The 22,899-nt window shown below is 41.1% G+C and overlaps 1 protein-coding gene across 2 annotated transcripts in view; it reads left to right on the top strand.

Annotated features, from left to right (window-relative positions):
- The window catches only part of LOC113152218 (capping protein, Arp2/3 and myosin-I linker protein 3-like), a 29,594-nt gene extending 7,003 nt beyond the window's left edge, over window positions 1-22,591 (top strand). The window contains exons 5-40 of one of the 2 annotated variants that reach the window (XM_026345325.1): window positions 357-478; window positions 616-710; window positions 1,021-1,091; window positions 1,214-1,287; window positions 1,364-1,439; window positions 1,534-1,622; window positions 2,677-2,771; window positions 3,164-3,250; window positions 3,801-3,910; window positions 4,011-4,088; window positions 4,208-4,284; window positions 4,820-4,924; window positions 5,028-5,097; window positions 7,032-7,113; window positions 7,265-7,361; window positions 7,593-7,647; window positions 8,025-8,197; window positions 8,308-8,376; window positions 8,791-8,884; window positions 9,792-9,890; window positions 9,987-10,106; window positions 10,192-10,305; window positions 10,382-10,557; window positions 10,714-10,801; window positions 10,903-11,022; window positions 14,066-14,132; window positions 14,465-14,652; window positions 14,951-15,030; window positions 18,167-18,343; window positions 18,864-19,062; window positions 19,159-19,903; window positions 20,041-20,147; window positions 20,235-20,358; window positions 21,413-21,484; window positions 21,656-21,763; window positions 21,949-22,591. In XM_026345325.1, coding sequence (XP_026201110.1) covers window positions 357-478; window positions 616-710; window positions 1,021-1,091; window positions 1,214-1,287; window positions 1,364-1,439; window positions 1,534-1,622; window positions 2,677-2,771; window positions 3,164-3,250; window positions 3,801-3,910; window positions 4,011-4,088; window positions 4,208-4,284; window positions 4,820-4,924; window positions 5,028-5,097; window positions 7,032-7,113; window positions 7,265-7,361; window positions 7,593-7,647; window positions 8,025-8,197; window positions 8,308-8,376; window positions 8,791-8,884; window positions 9,792-9,890; window positions 9,987-10,106; window positions 10,192-10,305; window positions 10,382-10,557; window positions 10,714-10,801; window positions 10,903-11,022; window positions 14,066-14,132; window positions 14,465-14,652; window positions 14,951-15,030; window positions 18,167-18,343; window positions 18,864-19,062; window positions 19,159-19,903; window positions 20,041-20,147; window positions 20,235-20,358; window positions 21,413-21,484; window positions 21,656-21,763; window positions 21,949-21,989 — 4,344 coding nt within the window. In that variant the 3' untranslated portion in view covers window positions 21,990-22,591. The remainder of the gene's footprint in view (window positions 1-356; window positions 479-615; window positions 711-1,020; window positions 1,092-1,213; window positions 1,288-1,363; window positions 1,440-1,533; window positions 1,623-2,676; window positions 2,772-3,163; window positions 3,251-3,800; window positions 3,911-4,010; window positions 4,089-4,207; window positions 4,285-4,819; window positions 4,925-5,027; window positions 5,098-7,031; window positions 7,114-7,264; window positions 7,362-7,592; window positions 7,648-8,024; window positions 8,198-8,307; window positions 8,377-8,790; window positions 8,885-9,791; window positions 9,891-9,986; window positions 10,107-10,191; window positions 10,306-10,381; window positions 10,558-10,713; window positions 10,802-10,902; window positions 11,023-14,065; window positions 14,133-14,464; window positions 14,653-14,950; window positions 15,031-18,166; window positions 18,344-18,863; window positions 19,063-19,158; window positions 19,904-20,040; window positions 20,148-20,234; window positions 20,359-21,412; window positions 21,485-21,655; window positions 21,764-21,948) is intronic. The other variant, XM_026345326.1, reaches the window with a different exon arrangement.
- The last annotated feature ends 308 nt before the right edge of the window (window positions 22,592-22,899 follow it).

Raw genomic sequence — 22,899 nt, 5'->3', positions numbered from 1 at the left:
CTCGATACACCAGTGGTTTGTTTCATTTCCAAATTGTTATACTGGCTTCAGTATTTGTTTTTATAAAACTTTTAATTGATTTTGTAAAAGATTGAAAATAGCATTAATTTCTCCCCTGTGCAGTTTTCTGCTTTTCACATTGATTTATTCTTTTACCAACAAATGACTATTTGTAAATGTCGGTTTGTAGTCAGTTACCATTTATCCATTTAGTGGAAGAAAGATCCTATTTAAAATAGTGACATAAAAAACAGGGAGAGTCCTACTTTTGTAAAAATGTATTTAGCAATTTATTAACAATGATACCATCTCCAGTCATTTTCCTACAGCACCTTACTCTTCCATTTTCTTTGCAGGTTATCATTGATACTGACAAGTCCAGCTACTCCCTGAGGTTTGAGTCACGCGAACACCTCAATCATGTGGTCAGCCATATTAATTTCGCTCTGTCGCGAATATTCAACAACTCAATTTTTGCGTAAGTCTGTCCATCTCACAAGACACAATCAGGAACAATTGCCACATACCTGTGCAGTGGTAGATATGCAGAAAGCTTCTGACATTTATTCATCAAAAGAGAAATGATTCCTCACAGTCTGTGTTTCTTTTATGCAGCCCCTCCATCTGTCATTCAGACAGTGACCTTTCTGAGGGCAGCAGGAAGTATTCACCCAGCTCAGAGACTTCGGTGGAAACCCAGAGGGCCTGTGGTAAAGCATAATCATCATTATCATCAATTCACACACACATACCCCCATGCAGTCACATACACAGATAGACGCCCATGCATACCGCTTGAGCATCAGAGTCATCAGGAAGTTGGCTTACACCCTTCATAAATGGTCTCCCAGATGTTCTTTTTAAAAGTGCTCTGTCACACAAATAAAAGATTGATAATTTGGAAAAATGGTTTAGCGTGCATTTTCCCCCCTTTTCTCTCCTGTTATCGCTGAAGGAAGCAGCTGTTCACATCATGTCAGATTTTTAATTCTTTTTCTTTTCCCCCCGTCTGCCTCTCAGGAGGTTTCTCAGAGACCTACGCCGCTCTATGCGACTATAATGGCATCAGCTGCAAGGAGGAAGTGCAGTGGGTAAGAGCTGTGGGACTGTGCCTGTGTTGCCTTGAGTGCTTTCAGTGTGCAAAAAAAGAGGGGGGGGGGGGGGGGGGGTCGTATACTGCAGCAGAGAGGCTCATGGTTAATGTTGCTCCTAGGATGTGGACACCATTTATCACTCCCAGGACAACCGAGAGTTTAACCTGCTGGACTTCAGCCACCTGGACAGCAGGTGAGGGACGAAGAGTGGTCAGACATTAGTCCCTCCAAAATATGTCCTTCTGTTACCGCGTGTTTATCTTCTGCAGGGATTTGGCTGTGATCGTCGCATCCATGGCATACAACACCTGGTTCACCAAGCTGTACTGCAAAGACCTACGCATCGTAAGTTGAAATGTTCTCCTTTGGATTGTTTCTGTTCTTCAACATGTGTCCATTTTTGTTCAAAATTTTTTGTTTGTTTTTATTTTTGCTTCAGGGGTCAGAGGTCACAGAGCAGGTCCTGCACACAGTCAGCAAATCCTCCAGCCTGGAGGAGATCACGCTGGAGAACGCTGGGTTAAAATCGTGAGTTTTCTCATTCGGTCTTCTGTGAATACTTGTTTAAGTGATTTTACACTTAAATATCTTGTCATTGATGAAAGTATTAGGGCCATCTTTTTCTGGGTTTCGGATTTTTTAATAGAAGCCTGTGTTGAGAAGAATTGATTTTCAAGGATCTAATCATTTAGCAGGCATTTAATAAATGACATTGTTGAGTTGCATTTTGGGAATTGCAAAGCGCTGGCCAAAAATAAACAAACTCATCTTTTTAAATGATACATAGTGCTTTTGACATGAATTGAGCTTACAGTGGTGTGTAGTGCCTCCAGTAAAAACAGCCATATGCTCGCGCTCTAAAGCCTGACATGATAACACTTTTTTCGCCTTCTCCCGCCTACTCAGCATATGTTAGCACACTATCTGCCAGCTGTATAAAATGAATAATGTCACACTTGAGTACTATGTGACAAAGTCATAGTAGTCAACTTAAAGCAGTGCAGGTGGCAAGTGATTGATGCTTGTTTTCCCCTCTGGGCTTACCGTGGTTGTATGTTCTCACTGCGGGGACCTTTGACTATAACAAAACCATTTACTCACCGAGCTGCAGCTAATAGGAGCTCTTGCACACACCTGTTGCCCTCGACACAAAAGGTACACGCACAACAGCAACAACATTGAATGAAAGTGCAATGCTAAATCATTGCACTGCCTTTAAATTTTTGTGTGTGTGTTTAAGAAAGATGTTTTACTGGCATCTATTTTGAGACACCATTTAATTTCCAAACATTTCACTATTCCTGCTTTTCTAATGTGAGGATTTGCAGCATTTCCTTATCTCACATTTTAGTACATTCAATGCAATACAATGTTTTGGCTTTTTGTTCTCTTAGCCAGACAAAAGCAGACAATTGAAGACATTAACTTACGCTCTCAGAACTTATTATGGACACTTTTTACTTATAAACCAAATGATAAAGTTAATTAACCATGGAAATAATCTGCTAAAAACAGAAACAGTTACTTGCAGTGTTGCACCTCAGTGTGTTTGTCTCTTTCTGACTGTGGACTCACTTTACAGAGACTTTCCACAAAAGATGTCAGCTGCTCTTTCAGAGAACCCTGCCTCTGTCATCCATTCACTCAACTTAGCCCACAACTCGCTGGACAACCAAGGTACAATGAAACATCAGAGTGATTACTGCAAATGTATTAGAGCGTGAAGGATTTCTAACAGCATCATTATTATTTATTGTTTTTTATGTAAAAAGAAAAGATTATAATATAGTAACAGTAGAACATAAATGATCAAGGCCACCGAACACTTGACTGTAGTGTGGAGCAGAGAGTGTGGAGCAGGAATCTTGCCGGCATTAGAAATCATTTGCAGCACACCAGGACCAACCAAACCAGGGGTTTAGTTTTGGACCTGTCGATCTTTAAACTCTTTTCATTTGAATTTGGAGTTTATAATCCTCTTATAACCTCTTTTATCTATATACAAATGGTAATGGTGTGTGCTGCTGTTACAGATAATTAGGTAACTGTCTTTTGAATGCAACCCACAGGTGTGTCCAACTTAATCCAGCAGGTGTGTCGACTCAGTAAGGGGCTTCGTCTGCTCAACCTCTCCAAGACCTCACTCACCTCCAAAGGTTTGCGCCCTTCCCTGTTTTTCCTATTTCCAGTCCAATGACGTGAAGCTATTGTCACCACTCTCTGCACAATGGCCTACAATGCAAGACAGTAACTCAAATACGGATTAGTTCATCAATGCACAGCTGTTTTTTTACAAAGCTACAGCTGATTTAGCAGCACAGCACAACTCAGGTTAGATTAGACTGTGGGTTAGGTAATATAAAACCTATAAGGCTCCAGGTAATTCTCCTCTGAAAAGCGCTGTTTCTTGTTTTCCATGATGACCTATGATATCCAGTGCTGCCTGCAGGCGCCATGCCTCGTGTTACTGTCTCATCTTACCGTGTAGTCAGTGGAGAATTTAAATATTACATTGCAGCGGGCAGATACTATGTGCTGCTCCCCAGTACATCCACTCATACCTGCTGCTGCAGATGTGGATGAATAATGTAAGGACACAAAATGTTTTGAAAGTCTTCTCCATCTTTTAATATTGAACAACTTTCCCCCATCCTCGCCCTGTCTCTGCTTCTCCTTTATCTGTCTGCACCTCTCTCTCTCTCTCAGGAGTGGTGTCTCTCTCTCAGGCTCTGTGCTCCAGCGATGAATACTCCAACTCCCTCCTGCACCTGGACCTGAGCAAGAACCCTGGAATCCTCTCGGGGGAGGACGCCTCGGTCAGAAAACACAACCCACCTGGAAACAAAAACATTTGCTGTTCTGTCTTTATGCTGTTTTTCCATCCTAATATGATGCTCGCTTTACTTCTGTTTGCAGAACTTGTATCTGTTTTTGTCTCAGCCCAACTGCCTGGTCCATTTGGATCTCTCCGGCACTGATTGCTCTGTGGACTCGGTGAGTATTTAACGGCGTGGGATGATCAGACGTTTGCGTGCAGCGTTAACATCGACTGCATTTCTCTCTGTTACAATTTTCAGCCCAAATTAACTGTTTCCACCCTGTGTCTCATGCAGCTATTTGGGGCTCTTCTGAGGGGGTGTTGTGCTGATCTCTCTTTTCTGAATCTTTCCAAAAATTCCTTCTCCCACAGGTTAGTCATATCTTTAAGATTACCTAAACAATAACAGCAGCTGCAAATCCAAATCTGGGGGAGATATCCTCACTCTTTCACCTTAAAGTCCTCATGCATCCTCCCTTTCTCCCCTCCTCCTTTTTTTTTTCCACTTCCTTTGTCCTCAGTCATTATCTGAATCTGTCGCTTAATGGGAAATAAGAAATGAGCTTTGTGGAAATCACTACAACATTGAGTTTCCTCTCTGTGGGTGTGTCTGCCACCATTTAAAACCCGAACTCTCAGCAGCGTCTGCATAGATAAGACTCATGAATATTTAAGAAGAGTTATCTAGCATTTGACCCCACACACTCCCCCCACCTTATACCAAAGCTATATTCACTCCATTTCTCATTCTGTGTTGGTGCTCTGTGCTCATGACTGCGCTCATATTTACACAGTATGTCAACAATGTGACTTCATCACTCTTCTGTGTGGCAGGTCTCATCCTCACCCCACTCGCTCTCTTATCTCTTTACTTCTATGGCGCCTCTCTTTCTTTTTTATCCAATAGAAAAGTGAAGGACACGCTGCCACTGTTCCGTCAGTTCTTCAGTTCGGCCTTCAGCCTCACTCATGTTAGCATGGCCTCTATGAAGCTGCCTCCTGATGTTCTGAGGTACTCGCCATGTCGCTTCCTATTCTCGTTACAACTCTGCTCCCCTTTATCCAAGTACACAGATATACAGAGCTGAGTAAAAATTGCTCCTCCTTCTCCACAGGGCTCTCTTAACAGGGTTAACATCCAACCCTCATATCAATGACCTTCATCTGGACATCAGTGGCTGTGAGGTAAAGATATCTCTACATCTGCAGTGGATTCAAAATCCAGGCTAAAGTGGGAGGAATTAATAGCTGCATGTGTTCATATGTCCGTCCACACATCCTATCATATCCTGATTCCTGAGCTTAACCTAGCTTACTGGAAGTGGCTGAAGTACTCGAATCATTCACTTTTTGCTACAACAATCAATATTTTGCAGCTGTGCAAAAAATGTAGTATCTGTGAACCCGCCGTTTTTGGCCTCAGTAGCAGTTTTCAGGTTGTAGAAATAGCCAATTAATCGCCATAGCAACTCAGACAGGCTTGACATGGGAAGGAGGGTCTGCCCTGTCGGTCACTTTGAAAAGCCTTTAGCCATGTACGTCTTGGACTTAGCCGTTTGTGGTTACATTAAAGTTAAAGAGATTGTTAGTTAGTCTCTAATTGCCTGTTTTCTTACTTGGTTCTTACTTATGCTAATACAGCGGCAGCTATGGCCAGAGAGCCTTGTTAAGTCTGATAATTAAGTTAAATGGAAATTGCCAGCCTTCATGCTGCCCATTAAGTGTGGTGGATCAGAGATTTATTCGGCTTGTGTGAAATTCTCTCTACTGAAATATACTGCCAGGAATAGTTAGAGTTATTTTATTTTAGCTGTAACTATTAGTAGATTAATAATGTGGTTTACCCTGCTGTTTTAGATGACATACTCACACATACAGACAGACACACCCAGCCACTGAACCACCCTCTGCTGACGCACTGTAGCAGACAGATGGATAAGAAGAAACTGTGATGGACCCACAAAGGCTACTCGCCCTGTATCAAACATCAGACAGCGTTACAGTAGTCACTAGATAAAATAGTGTAGCATTTAACGGCTAAAGAGCCAACCATCTCCCTTATGAGCTTAAAGAAACCAACACCAAGAGTAAAACGGAGATAAAACAAAGTCAACTATCAAGTCATTCTGATGAATTCAACATTGTTGGCATTGTCCTGCTGAAAATATCCAATATCTATCAAAAAGCTGTTGTTGCCTTCATAGCAGCTTTAAAATCTCTCTAAAATTTCCAATTATGTCTCCACATCAATGGTACGATAAGCATGGATGCACCCTTATACCATCACAGTCTGAAAAGTCTTTTTCATTTTTGTCATAGAATCAAGTTAAAAGTAATTCATCTCACCACAAGCTACATTTCTATTATCCTTCGGACAATCTGACATGAGTTCAGGCCCAGACAACTCGGCAGAGATTCTGCACAGAACTGATGTATGGCTTCACGGTAGCGCGGTGGCTTCTCGTGCAACGCTGCCTTGAGACCTTGAAGGTCACAAACATCCAGGGGTGATTTCTGCCCTTGGCCTTTATACTGTACATGGTGAAAGACGTTGATAACTGTGTTGAGGAATATTATTTTTTAACTGATGAGGATTCTCTCACGACATTTAACTCAAAGTGGTGAGGCACGTAAAAAAAAATGGAAATCTTTTCTTTACGCTTTTGTTGGATAAATAAATCTTCAAGCGAATTGGCAAATCACGGATTGTAGAGGAAAATGGGGTTTGTAATGTACACATTTATGAAGTGGCTACTACTTCATAGGTTGATTTAATTATATCAAACTTTGTTCCATTTCTGTTTACCTCATGTTTTGATGGTGGAAACAGTGGTTTTAGACTTTAAGGATATGTATACATTTAGTTATGTAAGTAAAAAAAAGTTAATCTAACAAGTAGCAGATGCTTTCCCTACCACTGAGCAGAGCTGCTGCAGATCATAAGCAAAACAAACCTTGTTCAATAAACCTTCAGACTGCTCGCAGAGACATAAAAATGGCATCCATAAATTTGCCTCACGCTGAAAAAATAGAACATTTCCCTAAAGAGTAAACCTAAAATGACTCTGATTCATGTCTGTGCACATGGTTTCCCCTTCTGTGTCTCTCTGTCTTTCCAGCTAAGAGCTGCAGGAGCTGCTGTAATTCAGGAACTCTTCCCTCGAGTCTCCTCTATCGCCACTCTGGATATCTCAGACAACGGTAGAGCAGCATGCTGCAACACATCCTTCTGTGACCTTGACTTTTTGTCCTTGGGCAGTCTGCTGTACGTTTGAGTGGGCTGTTAATGGATAAAGTCATATTGCGCTCTGTGTAAGTGTGTGTGTGTGTGTGTGTGTGTGTGTGTTGACAGGTCTTGATGCAGACTTGCTCACAGTGCTGCCAGCCCTCTCCAGACACCCCTCACTCAAACACCTTCATCTGGGCAAGAACTTCAACATCAAAAACAGGTGCTGTTGGTGCTTTTTGTCACGCTTTACTGAGGCTATTTGTGCGTGCATGCAAACACAAGCACACGTGCGCCACATGTGCCAGCTTGAATATACGTGTCTGGCATTTTACTTCCATTTTCATAAGCGACTGCCGCTCCTCGGGCAGACAGCTCGCTAGCAGCAGGAAATTACTCATGCCAGCTCATCCAACCTCGTCTCTATGTTTGTCTCTCTGGTTCGTGTCTGCAGGGTTCTGGATGAAGTCCTGCAGAAGCTGGTTCAACTCATACAGGAGGAGGAATGTGTGAGTGTTAACAGAGCAGTTTGATGTCACTGGTTTTACTCCATAACAAGTCATCAAAATAGATCAGAGTAAAAATGAAAACAATGATATGACATCTTCATGGCTTCATGGGCACATTAGTTTCACTGCAGATGTGTGACTGCATCATCAATTATTGCTGTTTCTCTTGTACCCTTGTGGGCATAGTGTCTGTATCACTACACACACAGTAAATGATTCATGCATACAACATGTTAAGTCAAGTTGAGAAGCAGTCACATCACTCCGGTTTAAATCGCGCAATTTATTGTTTTTTTTTTTTTTTTTTCTCGCAGTCTCATTCATCCCTAAAAGAAAACCACAAAGACACTTTAACATACATGTTTCTGCCTCACCAGGCTCTGCAGTCTCTGTCCCTGGCGGACTCACGCCTGCGTTCTCGAGGCACTGTGCTGGTCAACGCCCTGGGAAGCAACACCTGCCTAAGAAAAGTGGACCTGAGCGGGAACAACATGGATGATATTGGTGCCAAGATGCTGAGCAAAGCCCTGCAGATCAACACAACGCTCAGGTGAAGGAAAGAATTTCAGTTGGGTTGTGATATTTCTGTGTGATGGACACTATAGGTTGTGCTCTATATGGAGGTTTGTATTCAGTGCAACTCCTGAATTTGTCCTACAGGAGTGTGACATGGGATCGCAACAACACCTCCGCAGCAGGTTTTCTGGATGTGGCCCGAGCACTTGAACAGTAAGAGCATGAGAACATCATCAACATGCATTTCAGTACAAGTACTATATAGTCTACTGAAATCTATTCCATAAATAAGAAGATGCCTTATACATCTGCACTGATTTTAAGAAACTATCCTTCTGTCTTAGAACATTCAACAACGCTGAAATTTGTAACGTCAGCCGATCAAATTGTTCCTTTCCACTTTGCTATCTTAAATGGTCCAGACTTACCTTTAGGCTAAGGATGACATGGTTGCAAAGATCAAAGTATTACTCAGGCATTGCTATGGCATATCAGGGATATTTTAGGATGAGTTCTGTCCAGTAGGGACATTAACTCTAACTAACCCACTTTATAATCTCTTTTTAGTCTTCAATAACGCAACCCCTTCTCTGTTCTTTCCTCCTTTTCCTTCCTTCCCTGTCGCAGTAATTTCACCTTACAGTACATGCCTCTCCCGCTAAGTGACATCAGCCAGGCATACCGCAGCGCCCCTGAGAGGACAGAGCAGGCACTGACCAAGGTTGGCAATGGGAATCAGCCACTGTCACAGTCACTGTCATGAAGAAAAATCATTTCACAGTTGTTCCAGACATAAAAGATTTGAACAGAACATTGTTTTGCAGCTTTAAAACCAAGTTCATTCCTGACATCATTTTAAGGTTAAGATTATCTTGATGTAGTTCCATTATATGTGCCTGGCTGGACTAAGATCACTTTAGCCGGATGTTCACTACTCTACTAAACAAAACCTTCAGCTTGCTGCCCTTTGTGACAGTAAAATTAACAAAGTATACTTTGATCCATTCAGCCATATGTTGCGAAGGAGAAAATACAAATCATATCTGAAAGCGACACTGCTTACCAGAAATAAAAAGAAAAGCCAACATATGAAAACATCATCAGAAGAGCAGTCTAGACAAGACAGGAGATTCATATATTCAGCTTTAGTTGAAGATCCTTTACTTTGATGCTGCAACAAATAAATAAATTATAATGTAAAAAAAAGTCCAGTTGCCTACACATTCCTCTATTGAAGTGCTGCAGTCATTACTGTAATTATTGCTGTCAAGATGGTGGCAGCTTTACGTGATGAGAAGAGGTTGGCAAATCAATAATTGCTTAGTTAATTTTCGCATGTTTTCCTTAGTAAGTAAGTTTAATTACTGATTATACCTCAAACATTACATCTAGCAAACAGACAGAACTAAAAATAAATAAATAAAAACATTAAAACACCAAGATCAAGATGCTCTTTGTAAAAGGGGCCGTTCACCTCATTCATCTCTCTGCATCCTTTTCCTCTGCTTTATTGCATTTTCTTTCCCCTGCAGCAATCTACCTCATCATAACCTCATCATTTCCCTTTGTCCTCCTGTTTCTGTGGTCAGTTTATTTTCATGACTCTCCACGTCCTCTCTGCTGCACAGATCCAGCGTGCCCTGGTGAGAAACAACCAGACCCAGCGTTTCTCCCAGAGACAGGCTCTGCGGCTGCACCAAGGCCTGGTCACGAGCACTGCCGAACAGGTAGCGCTCGTCTGTGTGCGTTTGCCAGCGCATACGTTTCTGAGTGTTTTATTTGTGTTCCGCTAGTAATGCTCCCCTGCCTATCCTGTTTCCAAGGTGATGGAGCGCCTCTGTGTGCGTGTCCAGCAGCAGGTGTGTATGTTACGAGGCGTCGGCGAGATGGAGGAGATTCAAGCTGCTAAACAAGTGCTAAAAGAGGCCAGGAACTCCCGTGCTGTGAGTGATGTGAGATATATGAGCCTATTACTTGTATTACCGTTGCACAGTATTTAAATGAATTCTACCTCTCTGGTGCTCCAAGCTCTACCCTTCACTGTGTGAGCTGGCACATGTGCTGTCTGTGGATGGGCCGGTGCGGCAGAGACTGGACTCTCTGGCTGGTGAACTTGCCAAAGCTGCAGACAAAGAGCTTCAGGTACATCTAAGAGCTTCTTTCAGCACCGTGACCCCTAAGAGATGAGTGAGTTACTTATACTTGGTGTCCATTGCAGGTGATTGTCGACTCAATGGTGTCCCTCTGTCGCGAGCTGTGCCCTTTATCTTCTTCTGCGGCAGAGAGATTGAGTCCTCCGCTCTCATCTGTCGCAGAGCGAGCGTCCATCCCTCGCTCTGCCATTAGGACTGCCCTCATGGAAAGAGCAGCACAGGACATTCACCGAGCCTTAGAGTAAGACAGGGATGTAGAGGAGGATAAAGGGAGAGCAATCAGTAAAGGGTGGCAGTAACAGGTCTGAATTTGATAAGCAGGATATTGATTTGCTTTCACTTTTACCAAACCTCTTCCCGTCTGTCTCTCCCTTTCCTCTAACCCATTCTTCTGCAGAGAAGTGAAGCTGTCAGTGGTTTCCTATCTCACCAACTCAATCGTAGACCAAATCCTGCAGGAGCTCTACGCCACCCATAAGACCCTGGTAAGTACAAAGCACTTATGTGTAAATGTTCCTGTGTTTAAGATATAGTACGGCGAATGAGTGTTTGTCAGAAGGTTTTAAGAGTACTGTCTCTGTTTCAGACCCGGCAGGTGTCTCACATTAAACACTGGGAGGGGACGTGTGAAGACGGGACAGGCTGGAGGTTTAACAGACACAGAGACTCTCTGGACATCACAGATGAGGAGCTTGGCACCAGTATTGTGAGTGTGTATATGCGTACATATGTGTTCTCTGTTGAGTCCAAAATGGGATCAGTCATATTTTAATCTTCATCCACCATTATATATTGTTAGATTACATCATCTTGTGGGGAATCCTCTGAGGTCAGGAAGTGTTCTCTTTATTCCTGATATGATAAGGCCTCAACTTTTAATCAGTTTTGATCCATGTGTGAAATCTTTTGTGCATGAGCTACCACTAACACTGATTACTTTGTAACCATTGCAATTTGAGCTCTGTGTTAAAAAGCCCATATAGTATCTGCCACACAGTTATTAGATACTGCCCGTCCAAAAAAAAAAAAGCCACAACCTGGATTTAACTAAGCAAATAGGTAAGAGCCTCCCATTGGATAATTACTGTATGAATCATTATGTTCTAACTACAAGTTATTTAACCCTAACTGATGCAGTAAGTAGCTTCTTATTTCTTAAACTATGTCTGAAGACACATCCTGTGGTTGTGGAAAATATGTTAATCTGTTTCAGAAGTGTCAAATGATTGGCATGAATCAATCAAAGAACTAATTAATCAATTAAAAGTAATTGGCACATCAAGGTAAGAAAAGAGGCAGGTGACGTGATGCACCCATCATGCCTAGTACCTACTGTACGAGCCTGTGGGGGCAGTGCTATGATCTGGGGTTGCTGCAGTTTTCTCTGGTCTAGCTTCAGTAATGTTATGTATCCAAAGAATGAGGTCAGCTGACTAACTGAATATACTGAATGACCAGATTATTCCATCAAATGGATTTTTTCTTCCTTGATGACACACATATTTCAAGATGACAATGCCTAAATTCTTGGGTCTCAAATTGTGAAAGAGTGGTTCAGGGAGCATGACACATCATTTTCACACATGGATTAACCCCATTGAGAATCTTTGGGATGTGCTGGAGAAGACTTTGTGCAGCGGGCCGACTCTCCCATCTTCAATACAAGAAAGTTAATGCAACTCTGGATGGGAATAAATGTTGAGACACCGCAGAAGCTTATCGACACAATGCTATGGTGAGTGTGTGCTGTAATTAAAGCTAAAGGCGGTCTAACAAAATATTACAGTGTGTGACTCTTGGATGGGCAGTATATATTTATGAAAACCTACTCAGTTTGAGACTTTGCTTCTTTAGCCATCTTTGGTTGTAGTTTCTGCTTGCTGCCATCTTTTATTTGCAGCCAAAAGTATTTCAAAGAGATTAAGGGGCCTGCCCAGGTATAATCTTACATTTTCAGCCGTTGCTTGCCAATATAAATGAAAAAAGGACAAGCCAAAAAAGACACTTTTTTTATCACACTGCCTGTGGCATTTGTTTTGTCCTTGACCCCTCCATGTTCATTTTGAAGTAACAAATGTGTTTTTTTAATACTCACCTTAGTCTGATTTATTTTCTGTCCACACTCAAGTAGTTTTGTATTAGACTGTATGTTCATGATCTCAGATATCTTTTATCTTTAACATCTTTAATGTTATTGTGTATGGTTCAGCTAAATTACAATCAGGTTCACTCTCATCTGATAGTTAGCCATGTCCACTTTACAGATAATTACAGATCCACAGGCCTATTACAGATCATTTTTCAATACATGTATATGAAGGTGTATCACTATCTTAATCCAATGGCATATTTTTTTAGTTTGAGAGCATAATGCAGGAGTGGCCAATGCTGCTCATAAGGGCCACTATCCTGCTTGTTTTCCAACCATCCCTTCACTTACAGCTTCTGATTGGCTGAACACGCTTGATCCAGGTAATCAGCCGTGGATAAGGAAAGGGATACTCAATTGTTGTATGACTCCTGGAAACTCAAAAATGCAGCAGTGAGATTCTCTGTGTTCACACATTGTGGATAAACAGCACAATGCTACGGTGCTCATTGGGAAACAGATAGCCTACACAAGACTGGAAAGAAACTGACAAAATATTTTCATGAATTAAGATAGTGTTATACCTTTATTAATTTTATGCTCTGATATTTTCTATCATCAATATGAGAAATGTGGTCCTCAAACTGCATCTTAGCTGTCTGTTACCGCTGTGGCTGGAATGCATCAAAGCTCACTGAACCTGAAAAAGAATAAATTATCTCAAGAAGAAGCCTGGGGCCCTCTTCATCACAATCAGTTCAGTCATTAGCCCTTCATTCACCTCTTGCTTTGATGTCTTCTGCAAATCCCACAAGAAATTTGAAACATTTTGGTTTGCATAGCTGAATATCAGAACACTCAATCATTCCCCTGCAAAGCAGTTGTTTCACTGGTAAATGTTGTTTGCGTAGATCTTAGAAACCATTTATTAGAAACATTCTAACTTATTACTATCTGTGTCTTTAATAAAGTTGAATTGAATTGAATAAGAACTTGCTCTTTGACACTGTATGCTTCAGAGATTGCTGTTGTGTCACAGCTCTCTCAGAAAAGTTGTTTCAAACAGCTCTTCACATAACATTTGATCTAACCTTTTAAATTGACGATTATTCGATTGAAAGTCCTTAAAGAATGTCTTTCTCCCTGTTTGTTAATTTTTTTTTCTGGTAACATTGGGTAGTACCTTCTGTAGAGTCCCTCAGGGATCAATGTTTGGCCCTCTGGGTTTTCCATGCATCCTCTTTAAATGATCCCTTCCAGCCTTACACCAACTCTATTTACAACAAGAGCCAGTGTGTGAAAAACTTTGTGGCAATCCATCCAATAATTGTCGAGAAATTGGACCAAAGTGGTAGGTAGTATCTATTATGCATACTTTTGCTAGTTAGATTCTGCCTCATTTATCTGTGAACACATTCTCTTTAGCATTGTACATCTAATTTACAGTACTACTATTTAGCTGCCTTCCATCTCACAGCGTGTTAAAAAAATGCACTCACTTGATTTGACAAAATGGCATTGACAAAAGCGCTTATCGGCCTAAAGGAGAGCTTGTATCAGTCGTATATCTTGACATGTGTACTCTTTCCTACTTGTGTGTCTTACTCTACTTACTTAACCCTCAGCATCTCAGCCTCATTTTTTTTCTTTTTTCTCTCAGGACACAATAGCCATTAAGAAGCGCAGCTCGAGAACAAGACGAATACGACCTGTCTCCACCAGGCTGAGTGAGTACTGCTGTATATCCTCTTATCCTCCTCTCTACCCCTCTTTTATGTCTAGCTCTGACCCCATCTTGTCTCTTTCAGGCCTCCATTAGTATGTTTTCTGTTGAGTCCTTTTTCCCTTTCCCGTCTGTCCATTTGAGAAATCTGTTAATGGTTGTTTTAATCTGGCCTGAGCCAAGTCTGAGTCAGTATATCTCAGAGCAGTCGCCAGTTGTTTTAAATTGGATGACTTTGAAGCGGAAATGATGGCCTCCTATAATTCCCCCATCTTGTCTCCTTGCCTATGCCTTCTCAGCTTCTTGTCCTCACATCCTCAATAATCCTTTCATCAGGTCTTTGTGACGACTCTAGCTCCTCTCCACCCCCCTCCGTGCCATCATACTCGTCGCCGCTATCCCGCTCGGCATCCTGGGAAGGCCTGTCTGAGCTCCCGACACAGGGCCTGCCTCTTCATCACGTTACACGTGTTCGGCCGAGGCCTCCACGGAGACACAAGGGAGGGCACATCCCAGCTGAGACTGTAAGTCGGGTTTGATTCAAGCACCCTTTGACACTTAGTAATATATAAAGCAACTTTATCAACTTAAGGAAATTCTTTATAAAATATCTATCCATCCATAAGCCTGCTATTTGCTAATGTCCAAGCCTTGTAGGAGTGATAATCTATACAAAGTGGATGGCTGCAATCAGATTATGTCATCTCAGGGAAGCCAGTGTAATCCATTTCTTTTATTGCAAAGAGAGCATTTACAAATGAAACCTTCCGCAAGCACACTGACTCCTCTACAGATTGTTTAAATGTGTCTGTGTGTGTACAGCATTGCAGTGAAAATGGAGGAATAAGCCCTCTTGATGATGGACTACCAGAGTTCTACACCAAAAGAGTCCTTCCCGACAGGTAAGTGTTTGCATTGATGTTTTAACAAGTGCTTTTAAATTTCTTGTTTTTATGCAACAATGGATGTGGAACTTTTTTTAAAAAAGATTTACTCAACTTTACATATAATTTATTTCACATTTACTTTGAGTCACTGCCATTTTTGAAACCATTGAAAAGGTTTTTAGACTAACGGCCTCCATTTCCAGGCAGTCATTATTTTCCAATTATTTCACCATGCTTTGACATTCAACTTACAGACTTCAGACTTACTTAATATAGGTTTTCTATCAGAGTGAGCAGTTTGTCACTGTTATTCTAAGTTAGTGTCATGTGGTAATGCAGATATGAGCAGAGACGTGTGTTTCTACAGAGCGTTTTGAAATCAAAGGTTAAAATGCAATGAATGGAAGATATGCTGCAAAACTGCAATAAAAGACATTTTTTTCATCTATTAAGTACGAATATAACTCGAGATAACAAAAATACCCTAAATAATGCTGAATTTGAGCAGAATGCTTAAATAATCTTGAGGTTATGACTCAGTTTCTCAGTTTATTCTTTAAAAACAATACTTTATTTAAGCCTGGTAGTCTTCATTAGGCACATTTTTACACAACAGTTATTCTAAAAATCATGTTACATCTCTTTTTATCCATCATTATTTAAATGTTAATCTCAAGGCACTTTACAGTGTAAGTTTTAAGACCTTACAAAATATAACTGTATACAGAATAGAATAGAAAACCCAACAACCCCACTTGAGCAAGCACTAGGTGACAGTGGAGAGGAAAAACTTTAGGGTAAGAAACCTCCAGCAGAACCAGGTACAGGGTGGGCGGCCATCTGCCTCGTCTGGTTGGGGTGAGTGGAAAGAGAAGAGAGAAAAGAACCGCAGTCTAGTCGGGATGGGGTCTAAGAATTAAGAATCTAAGAATCGAATTAATTACTGATATTAACTCAGCATGATTTACGGGGAAGTCTAAGTATAACTTAGGTCTAACAAATAATTCTAGAGCTGCTGTACATAGTAGAAGTCATTGCTGCTAAAAAGTTAGGGGGTTCTAGGCTTGACAGAGCTAAGACTCTTTTTCAGCCTGTCTACAGTGCTAAAGAGAAACATTGGGTTGTTCTAATTTGTCTCTATTAATGAAGAATAATATGTGATTCTACCTTTGCGGAGGGCTTTTTTATATATTGTTAAACTGTCTTTCCAGGCTAGGCAAGATTCATCTAAATGAGTGGAACGCCACCTCCTTTCCACCTTATGAGATGTCTGCTTCAAGCTGCGGATTTAGTGATTTTTTTTTTTTTTCTTAGGTGAAGTGAAGTTCAGAACAATAAATTCAAATGGTCCGATAAAAAAGATTTATTTACTATTAAATACTATTAAATGATCAATTTCAACACCATTTGTCAAAACAAGATCCAGTGTGTAATTACAACATTGAGTTGGTTTATTTACATTTTGAGTAAAACCAGTGGAGTCTAATAGTGAATGAAATGCAGTGTTGAGGCAGTTATCATCAACATCTACATGATGTACATGATGTTGAAGTCACCCACTATAATGACTTTATCTGCACTAAGAACTAAATCAGATAGAAAGTGTATGAATTCAACTGAAAAACGCAGAGTAAGGGACTAGTTCGATGGAACATATTACCAAACAAAACTGGTTTATGACTTCTCCTGTGTGGATCAGAGAGGCTTAGAGTGAGACTCTCAAATGAATTGAAACGATGTTTAGGTCTGGGGTTGATTAATAAGCTTGAGTGAAAGATTGTTGCTACTCCTCCACCCGTTATTACAAATCCCCTTATCACTAAAGGAGGCAGAGGAGAAATTAAACATTAGACACACAGAGCAGAGCAGGAGAAGCAGCAATGGCTAACTGAGCTAGGTAAACGATAAGCTAGCAGACCTCAGAGAACAAGATTATTTTGAATTTAGCAGTATTATAAATAGCTGCTTGGGAAAACACAAGCGTATGTTACTCTTACTTCAGTCGCTGTATATTAAAGTATTTAATAAGTATTTAGCGTTAAAACGAGTTAAAGGGTTAAAGGTTAATTCACATGAACACTTAACACAAGAACAATAAGTCAGTGTTGCCAAACAGGAGGTGACGCAATACGGCTACCACAGGAGCAGCAGGAGCATCTACATTTACAACATTTAATAAAAACCATTCAACTATAATCACTATAAGAGGGAAAGAGCCTAATAATGATGTATTTCTGTCCATATAAATGATTCATTCTCTTCTGTTGTTGGGACCCTGCAGAGTACTGACAGTTTGTGCGCTCACACATCTTTACTTCACACATCTTATTTAAATTGGCTGGTCGATTTAGGTTCTTATTTTTTTTCATCATTCAAGAAGGACGTGTTTCTCTGGCCAGTGTGTTGTCTGTCTTTGAAGTAGTCTCGTTGCAGGGTTCAGCTTCTTTTGCACATCTTGTTGCATTCGGAGCTCAATTAAAATCTAAACTTTTACACTCTTTGATGATTAGTGGAGCTGAAGTTGCTGGTTTAGAGCTTTTTGGGTGACACACAACGTCACATCGGTGACTGTGTGTTGTTGATCAAAGGAGGATGTTTTATTTGATGTGGCTGGAGTGATTAGTAGCTGGGGATTTCATTAAATGTGCAATCAGTCTGCTTTGGTTCATCAGCAGTGTTAGAAAATACATAGTTTAGAGTCAGTGAGCCAGAGCATCGAGAAGCATCAGCGCGACCCTTTAAAATGCAGACTCACCAGAGCGATAACCCTTTATTTTAGCAGAGCTGCAATCAGGCACCGAAGCCATGGCTTGTTAGACAGATGCTACTCCTTCGAAAGCTGCAGATCATCAGGTTAAATAAGTGCTTTTAATATAATTACATTTGTAATATAAAAAAGAGTAGTTCAGATAAAACATTGTGTACCAAGAGATGTAGCCTAGCAACGCTCAATTTGCAGAAGCAGAGCAGATAAACCTGCAGTCTGGATGTCTGTGATGAATAAAATGACATCCGTGCAGAGAAGACTCATGGGTGGATGTAAGATTGGTTCTGGACCAGACTCTGTGTGATCGTGTGTGCGTGTTTGTTTGTTTGTTTGTTTGTTTGTTTGTGTATGTGTGTGACACTCAACCTCTCTCACCTCTTTCAGTCAGCTGTCCTCTCTGCACAAGGCTCACTCTCTGAGGAGGAAGAAACGGAGAAACATGCTGGCTATCTTCGGTTTCCGTAAAAACCGCAACCAGACTGTGTCCAGTCAGGTGCCTCAGGAGTCTGAAGCAGAGGTTTATGGAGATGTGTGTCACACTGTTGCCACAGCACCCACAGGGTTTGTGCACCTACACACATACACACCACACATACTCTGTTATTGTTAAGAAAGGTTAGAAGCTTGAACACCCGTCACATCACAAAGGACGGATTCACTTCCCATACTCTTCTCTGCATCTTCACATTTTCTGCTGGTTATCTCCTTTTTGGTTCTTTTGAGGACAATCAGCCGCAGAGAACTCTACAAATACTCAGACAAATATCACTCCAAATCTCCCTTATTTCTTTGTTGATATAAGAAATGGCTGATAGCTGCCAAGGCACGGGCAGGCTGATACCAGAGTGTGTGCACAGATGTAGATGACAGCCGGTTGCTCTAACTCTGGATCCAACAGTCAGCCAAGTGATTAGAAGTGAACATGCTGCATGTCAGATACAGATTAGGATAGCAAGATAGCAGATTTATGCCAGAAAAGTGAATCCTTCTAATTACTCTGTTCCCAAAAATGGCTACATGTTAGTGTCACTGCTGTATTTTATTTAGTAGACTAACGTCCTAAGTATCTTCCAACTTTTAGGACAGCCACCGAGAATGTATACACACTCCTTCAGCCTCCAAGGTGCGCTACCAGAGCTGTATCTCCAGGTGAAGGGGCTGATGGGAGAATTAATGATCACCAGGGGAAAAATATGCTTGTTTTGAGTCCACCTCCAGTGCCAGGCATCCCTCATCCCGGTGGGGGAGGAAGCAAATACCCCTTTTATTCACCCAGAGAGGTACAGTCAATGTGACCCACTACAAGTATTCATTTTGCTGGAAGTTTGGCTCAGGTACAGTCTTTTCTTCTGTGTCTTCTTGTCCTGTTTTGACAGAAATCTGAAACAGATGCAGTGTTTGACCAGCCAGTGGAGGCAGACAAGTACTGGGCTGACGACAAACAGAGGACAACAGAAGTGCTACAAGGAGACAAGCAGTGGATGGAAGCGAGGCAGAGTGATCAGCATGTTGAGAGGCAGCGGTTTGACGACAGGCTGCAAGAAAGAACTTTTGTAGAGCCAAGAACGACTGACAGACAAACAGACAGATACTGGACTGAGTCCAGACATCCGGACAGGCACATGGACAGACAGTGGACTGTTGACAGACACACCCAGCGGCAGATTGACAGAAAGATAGAGAGACAGTGGATGGGTGGCAGACAGATAGACAGGTCATGGTCGGAGAACAGGACGACGGACATGCAGGTGGACAGTCAGTGGACAGAAGGGAGACATCCGGGCAAAAAGATGGACAGACCAGTGCAGGCGCTTCATTTAGCTCAAAGGCCGCTGCCACCATACCCATCGGACAGGACACCATCGCCAAAACAGGAAACGGATCCTCTAAAAAACGCAGACACAGCAGCTACAGATTGGCATCAGCAGGACATGCAGGGAGACAGAAATACATGTTCTGACACTAGTGGTGGGTTTATAGAAGGATGGAGGAGCAGTGGAGGAGGAGGAGGTCGATCTGCTCCCTGTGCATCTAAACCTGATCCCCCGCCACAAAGCAGTAAACCCAACCTGTCCAAACTGAGGCACAGACATCGGCTTGAGAGCTCGGATGCTCTACCAGGTACTTCACTGTCATCTTTAACGTGCCGCAGGTTAGAAAAGAGATTTTGGTCTGCAGACAGGTTTTCACCGCAACCTTGGCTGTGTGTGTAAACAAATAATTAGCTTTACTGACAGTCACTTCTTATTCATTCACAGGTTTAGAGGAGGGAGGAGATACAGAGAGGGATCCTGGAAGGATGGACAAGAAAGAACGAGAAAAAAGAAGAGATTCGGAGGGCCAGCCTCCTCCGATTCCTGAAAAGGTGCGACAGTAATAGCCAAACACTACGGCAAATTGTGTTACTGTAGTTTTTGATCCATGGCGTATTTATCATTTCTGTTCTCTTTAGCCAAAGACGTCCTCGTATGTAACGTTTCCAAAAGAATCCAATGAGAGGAACTTGCCGCCTCCTCCTGTGCCACCTCCTGTTAACAAGCCTGTGCACGGGTTGCCAGATAGAGCAGCAAGTCAAGGTACCTGTGCTGAAGATGCAGTTTTATTGATTTATTTTGATTCATAATTCATAATTGCAGAGGAAACAGAATCCTTAACTTGACTGAGCAAGTTATTTTGTTTGGTGTTAATGTGTATACAACTTAAATAACTTGCATTCCCTCCATGACAAACTTTCTAAATGATTTCTCTTTGTTTTTTCCAACTATAATTTTTCATTCTTTCCTTTAGTGACGCTGTTCCATTCAGTTTTGCCAGCTTTATATTGCGTTTACACCCACAAAAGTGGTATCAATCTTCTCATCTCAAAATGCTAATTTTAATTTTTTGAACTTTGAACTTTAACATGAACTTTTTTTCTGTCTCAACAAAACCACATAACAACTACTTATGTCTGTGGCTAATGTGCCAGAACAAACTTACCCAAGACCTTTGAGTTTTGGCTACATTTTCCTTCACATAAGGTTGTAATTGATTTTTATGAGACAGTCAGTATACGCAATTTGTTTATTTATTATAGATGTCTGGGTGGAAAGAGTTAAAATCAACAGAGGATTTAAGAACAAAAGTTCTAGAAACCGTAAATTAAACAACATCCAGCACTTTTTGCATCAAATCACCTACAATTTAAGTGAGCAAAAGTATTGAAAATTGGTTTTAGCCTTGGACTTTATCTGTGAACATGGAATCTTTTGAAAGTAAAAAGAACAAATTAACATGAAGGCTAGAGCTGCTACCAGCTGCCTGTGGGGGAAAAGCAAAACATTTAAACCAAAGAGAGAAAATCAGTGAAAAGAACAACAGCTGATGACAGAAACATAGTGAGCGCTGTGAAGAAAACACCTAAAGCATCATCAACAATCTCCACAGAGCAGAAATGAAGGTGGAGGTAGTGTCATGACCTGGATTGCATGGCAGCCTCTGCAACAGGCTCACATCTTTATTGATGCTATAATTCATGGTGATATTTTTATTTGCTTTAAATGACTTTGAAACTGTCTGATTTAATACATCACCTAAAATTTCAATTTGTTATTATATCTAAACAATTTTTTCTGATTTTGTTTTGTTCAGGTGAAGAAGGACTGAGACCTCAGGCACCAGTGAAACCACAGAGAAACAGAAAGGCCATGTCTTGTGATGCAGGTACATGTTCAGTAGTATCTTTATCTGCACAACAGGTTGTTACACTACTCGCTGTACATTTGTGAACGTAATTTGTGTGTGTTTATATATATATTTATATATCTGTTGATCTGCGTGTGAAGTGTCTGTATCTAACTGTTAATTTGTGTTTCCTGTCCTCACTGAACTCAGGTACTGACAGGGAAAGCCCTAATAACGTTGAGAAGCCCCCAAATCGCAAACCCCCTGTGAAAAAACCTAGACTACCCCAAAACAGAAATAAGTCTCTGGACTTGTCTGGTACATGTCTCTGTTTTTATATATGTTTGTGTGTGTGTGCAGTGTGTGAGTTACGTAGTAATCAGACTTCTCTCACTTTCTTTTTCTTGACACTGTGCTGTATGTGACAAGTCATTTACTTCTGTGTTGACATCAGATTACAGCTGGTGGTGATCGACCACAGTAAATCCTGTTCTGCTTTACAGACAGCATCAGTTGCTCACCTGGTCAGAGTGAGCTGCTGTGATGCCCGATAAATTCACCTGCCGCTGTCCAGCCGAGGCGTTGCCATGACAACTGTGGAGCATTTAATCCATAAAGGAAACAAAGAAAAACGAGAGGAGGGGTGAGCCGAAGGGAAATTGTCCAACAGTTCAACGTGACAGACATCATAAATCATCAGTCACTTATTTCTGTTGAAACACTCACTTTCCTTAATGTCACTTCCCTCCCTCTTCAGCTTCACCCCGACTGTGTTTCTGTCTTTGCTTTCCACTCGAGCGAAAAAGCCTGCCCAGCTCTTTTTCTTTGGAGGCTAAAGTATTTTACAAGTATTTGCTTCTTTACAAAACCCAAATGATCATTGTCTTTTGTGTTGGTGGATGGTGAGCCGAGCACTCGAGCATTGTGGCTTCGTAGACAGAAGAAAAAAAAAGTCTTTTATGGTTTCTTAAATCTGCGATGCATTTTTGACCGCTGATACAGTTGACTACCTTGGTTGACACTTTAAAATGAGTTGCTTCTTATCAAATGAAATTTGATTACTTATATCTAGTTTTGCTTTCAGGAACCTAAAGGTAATATATTTTATAGAAAATAATAAAGATTATGTATGAGCACCTTCACTGTATGAATAAAACCCTAATTAAAAAACTTCTTTGACTCTTTAAATTTTTGTTGGCTAATAAATAGGCAAGCAATTAACAGATTACTTCGATTAATCTGCTAATTATTTTCGCAATTACAACAAAAACAGTGAATCAATCACATACTGTCGGGAACTATTACATACATATTTTTGTTTATATTTGTTTAGATTTCCAGTTTGAAAGTTAAGCAGCTCAGTCCAAAGATATACACCCCCGAGTCTGGGGGTCCTGGCTGTAGGACAGGTTTCTTTGAGTACTCCACTTAAGTACAACTTTGATGGATTTCTA

Source organism: Anabas testudineus, chromosome 4 (assembly GCF_900324465.2).
Source record: "Anabas testudineus chromosome 4, fAnaTes1.2, whole genome shotgun sequence".
NCBI lineage: Eukaryota > Metazoa > Chordata > Actinopteri > Anabantiformes > Anabantidae > Anabas > Anabas testudineus.
The sequence above is the reverse complement of the archived record's forward strand: the minus strand, read 5'-3'. Positions and strand labels throughout refer to the sequence as shown.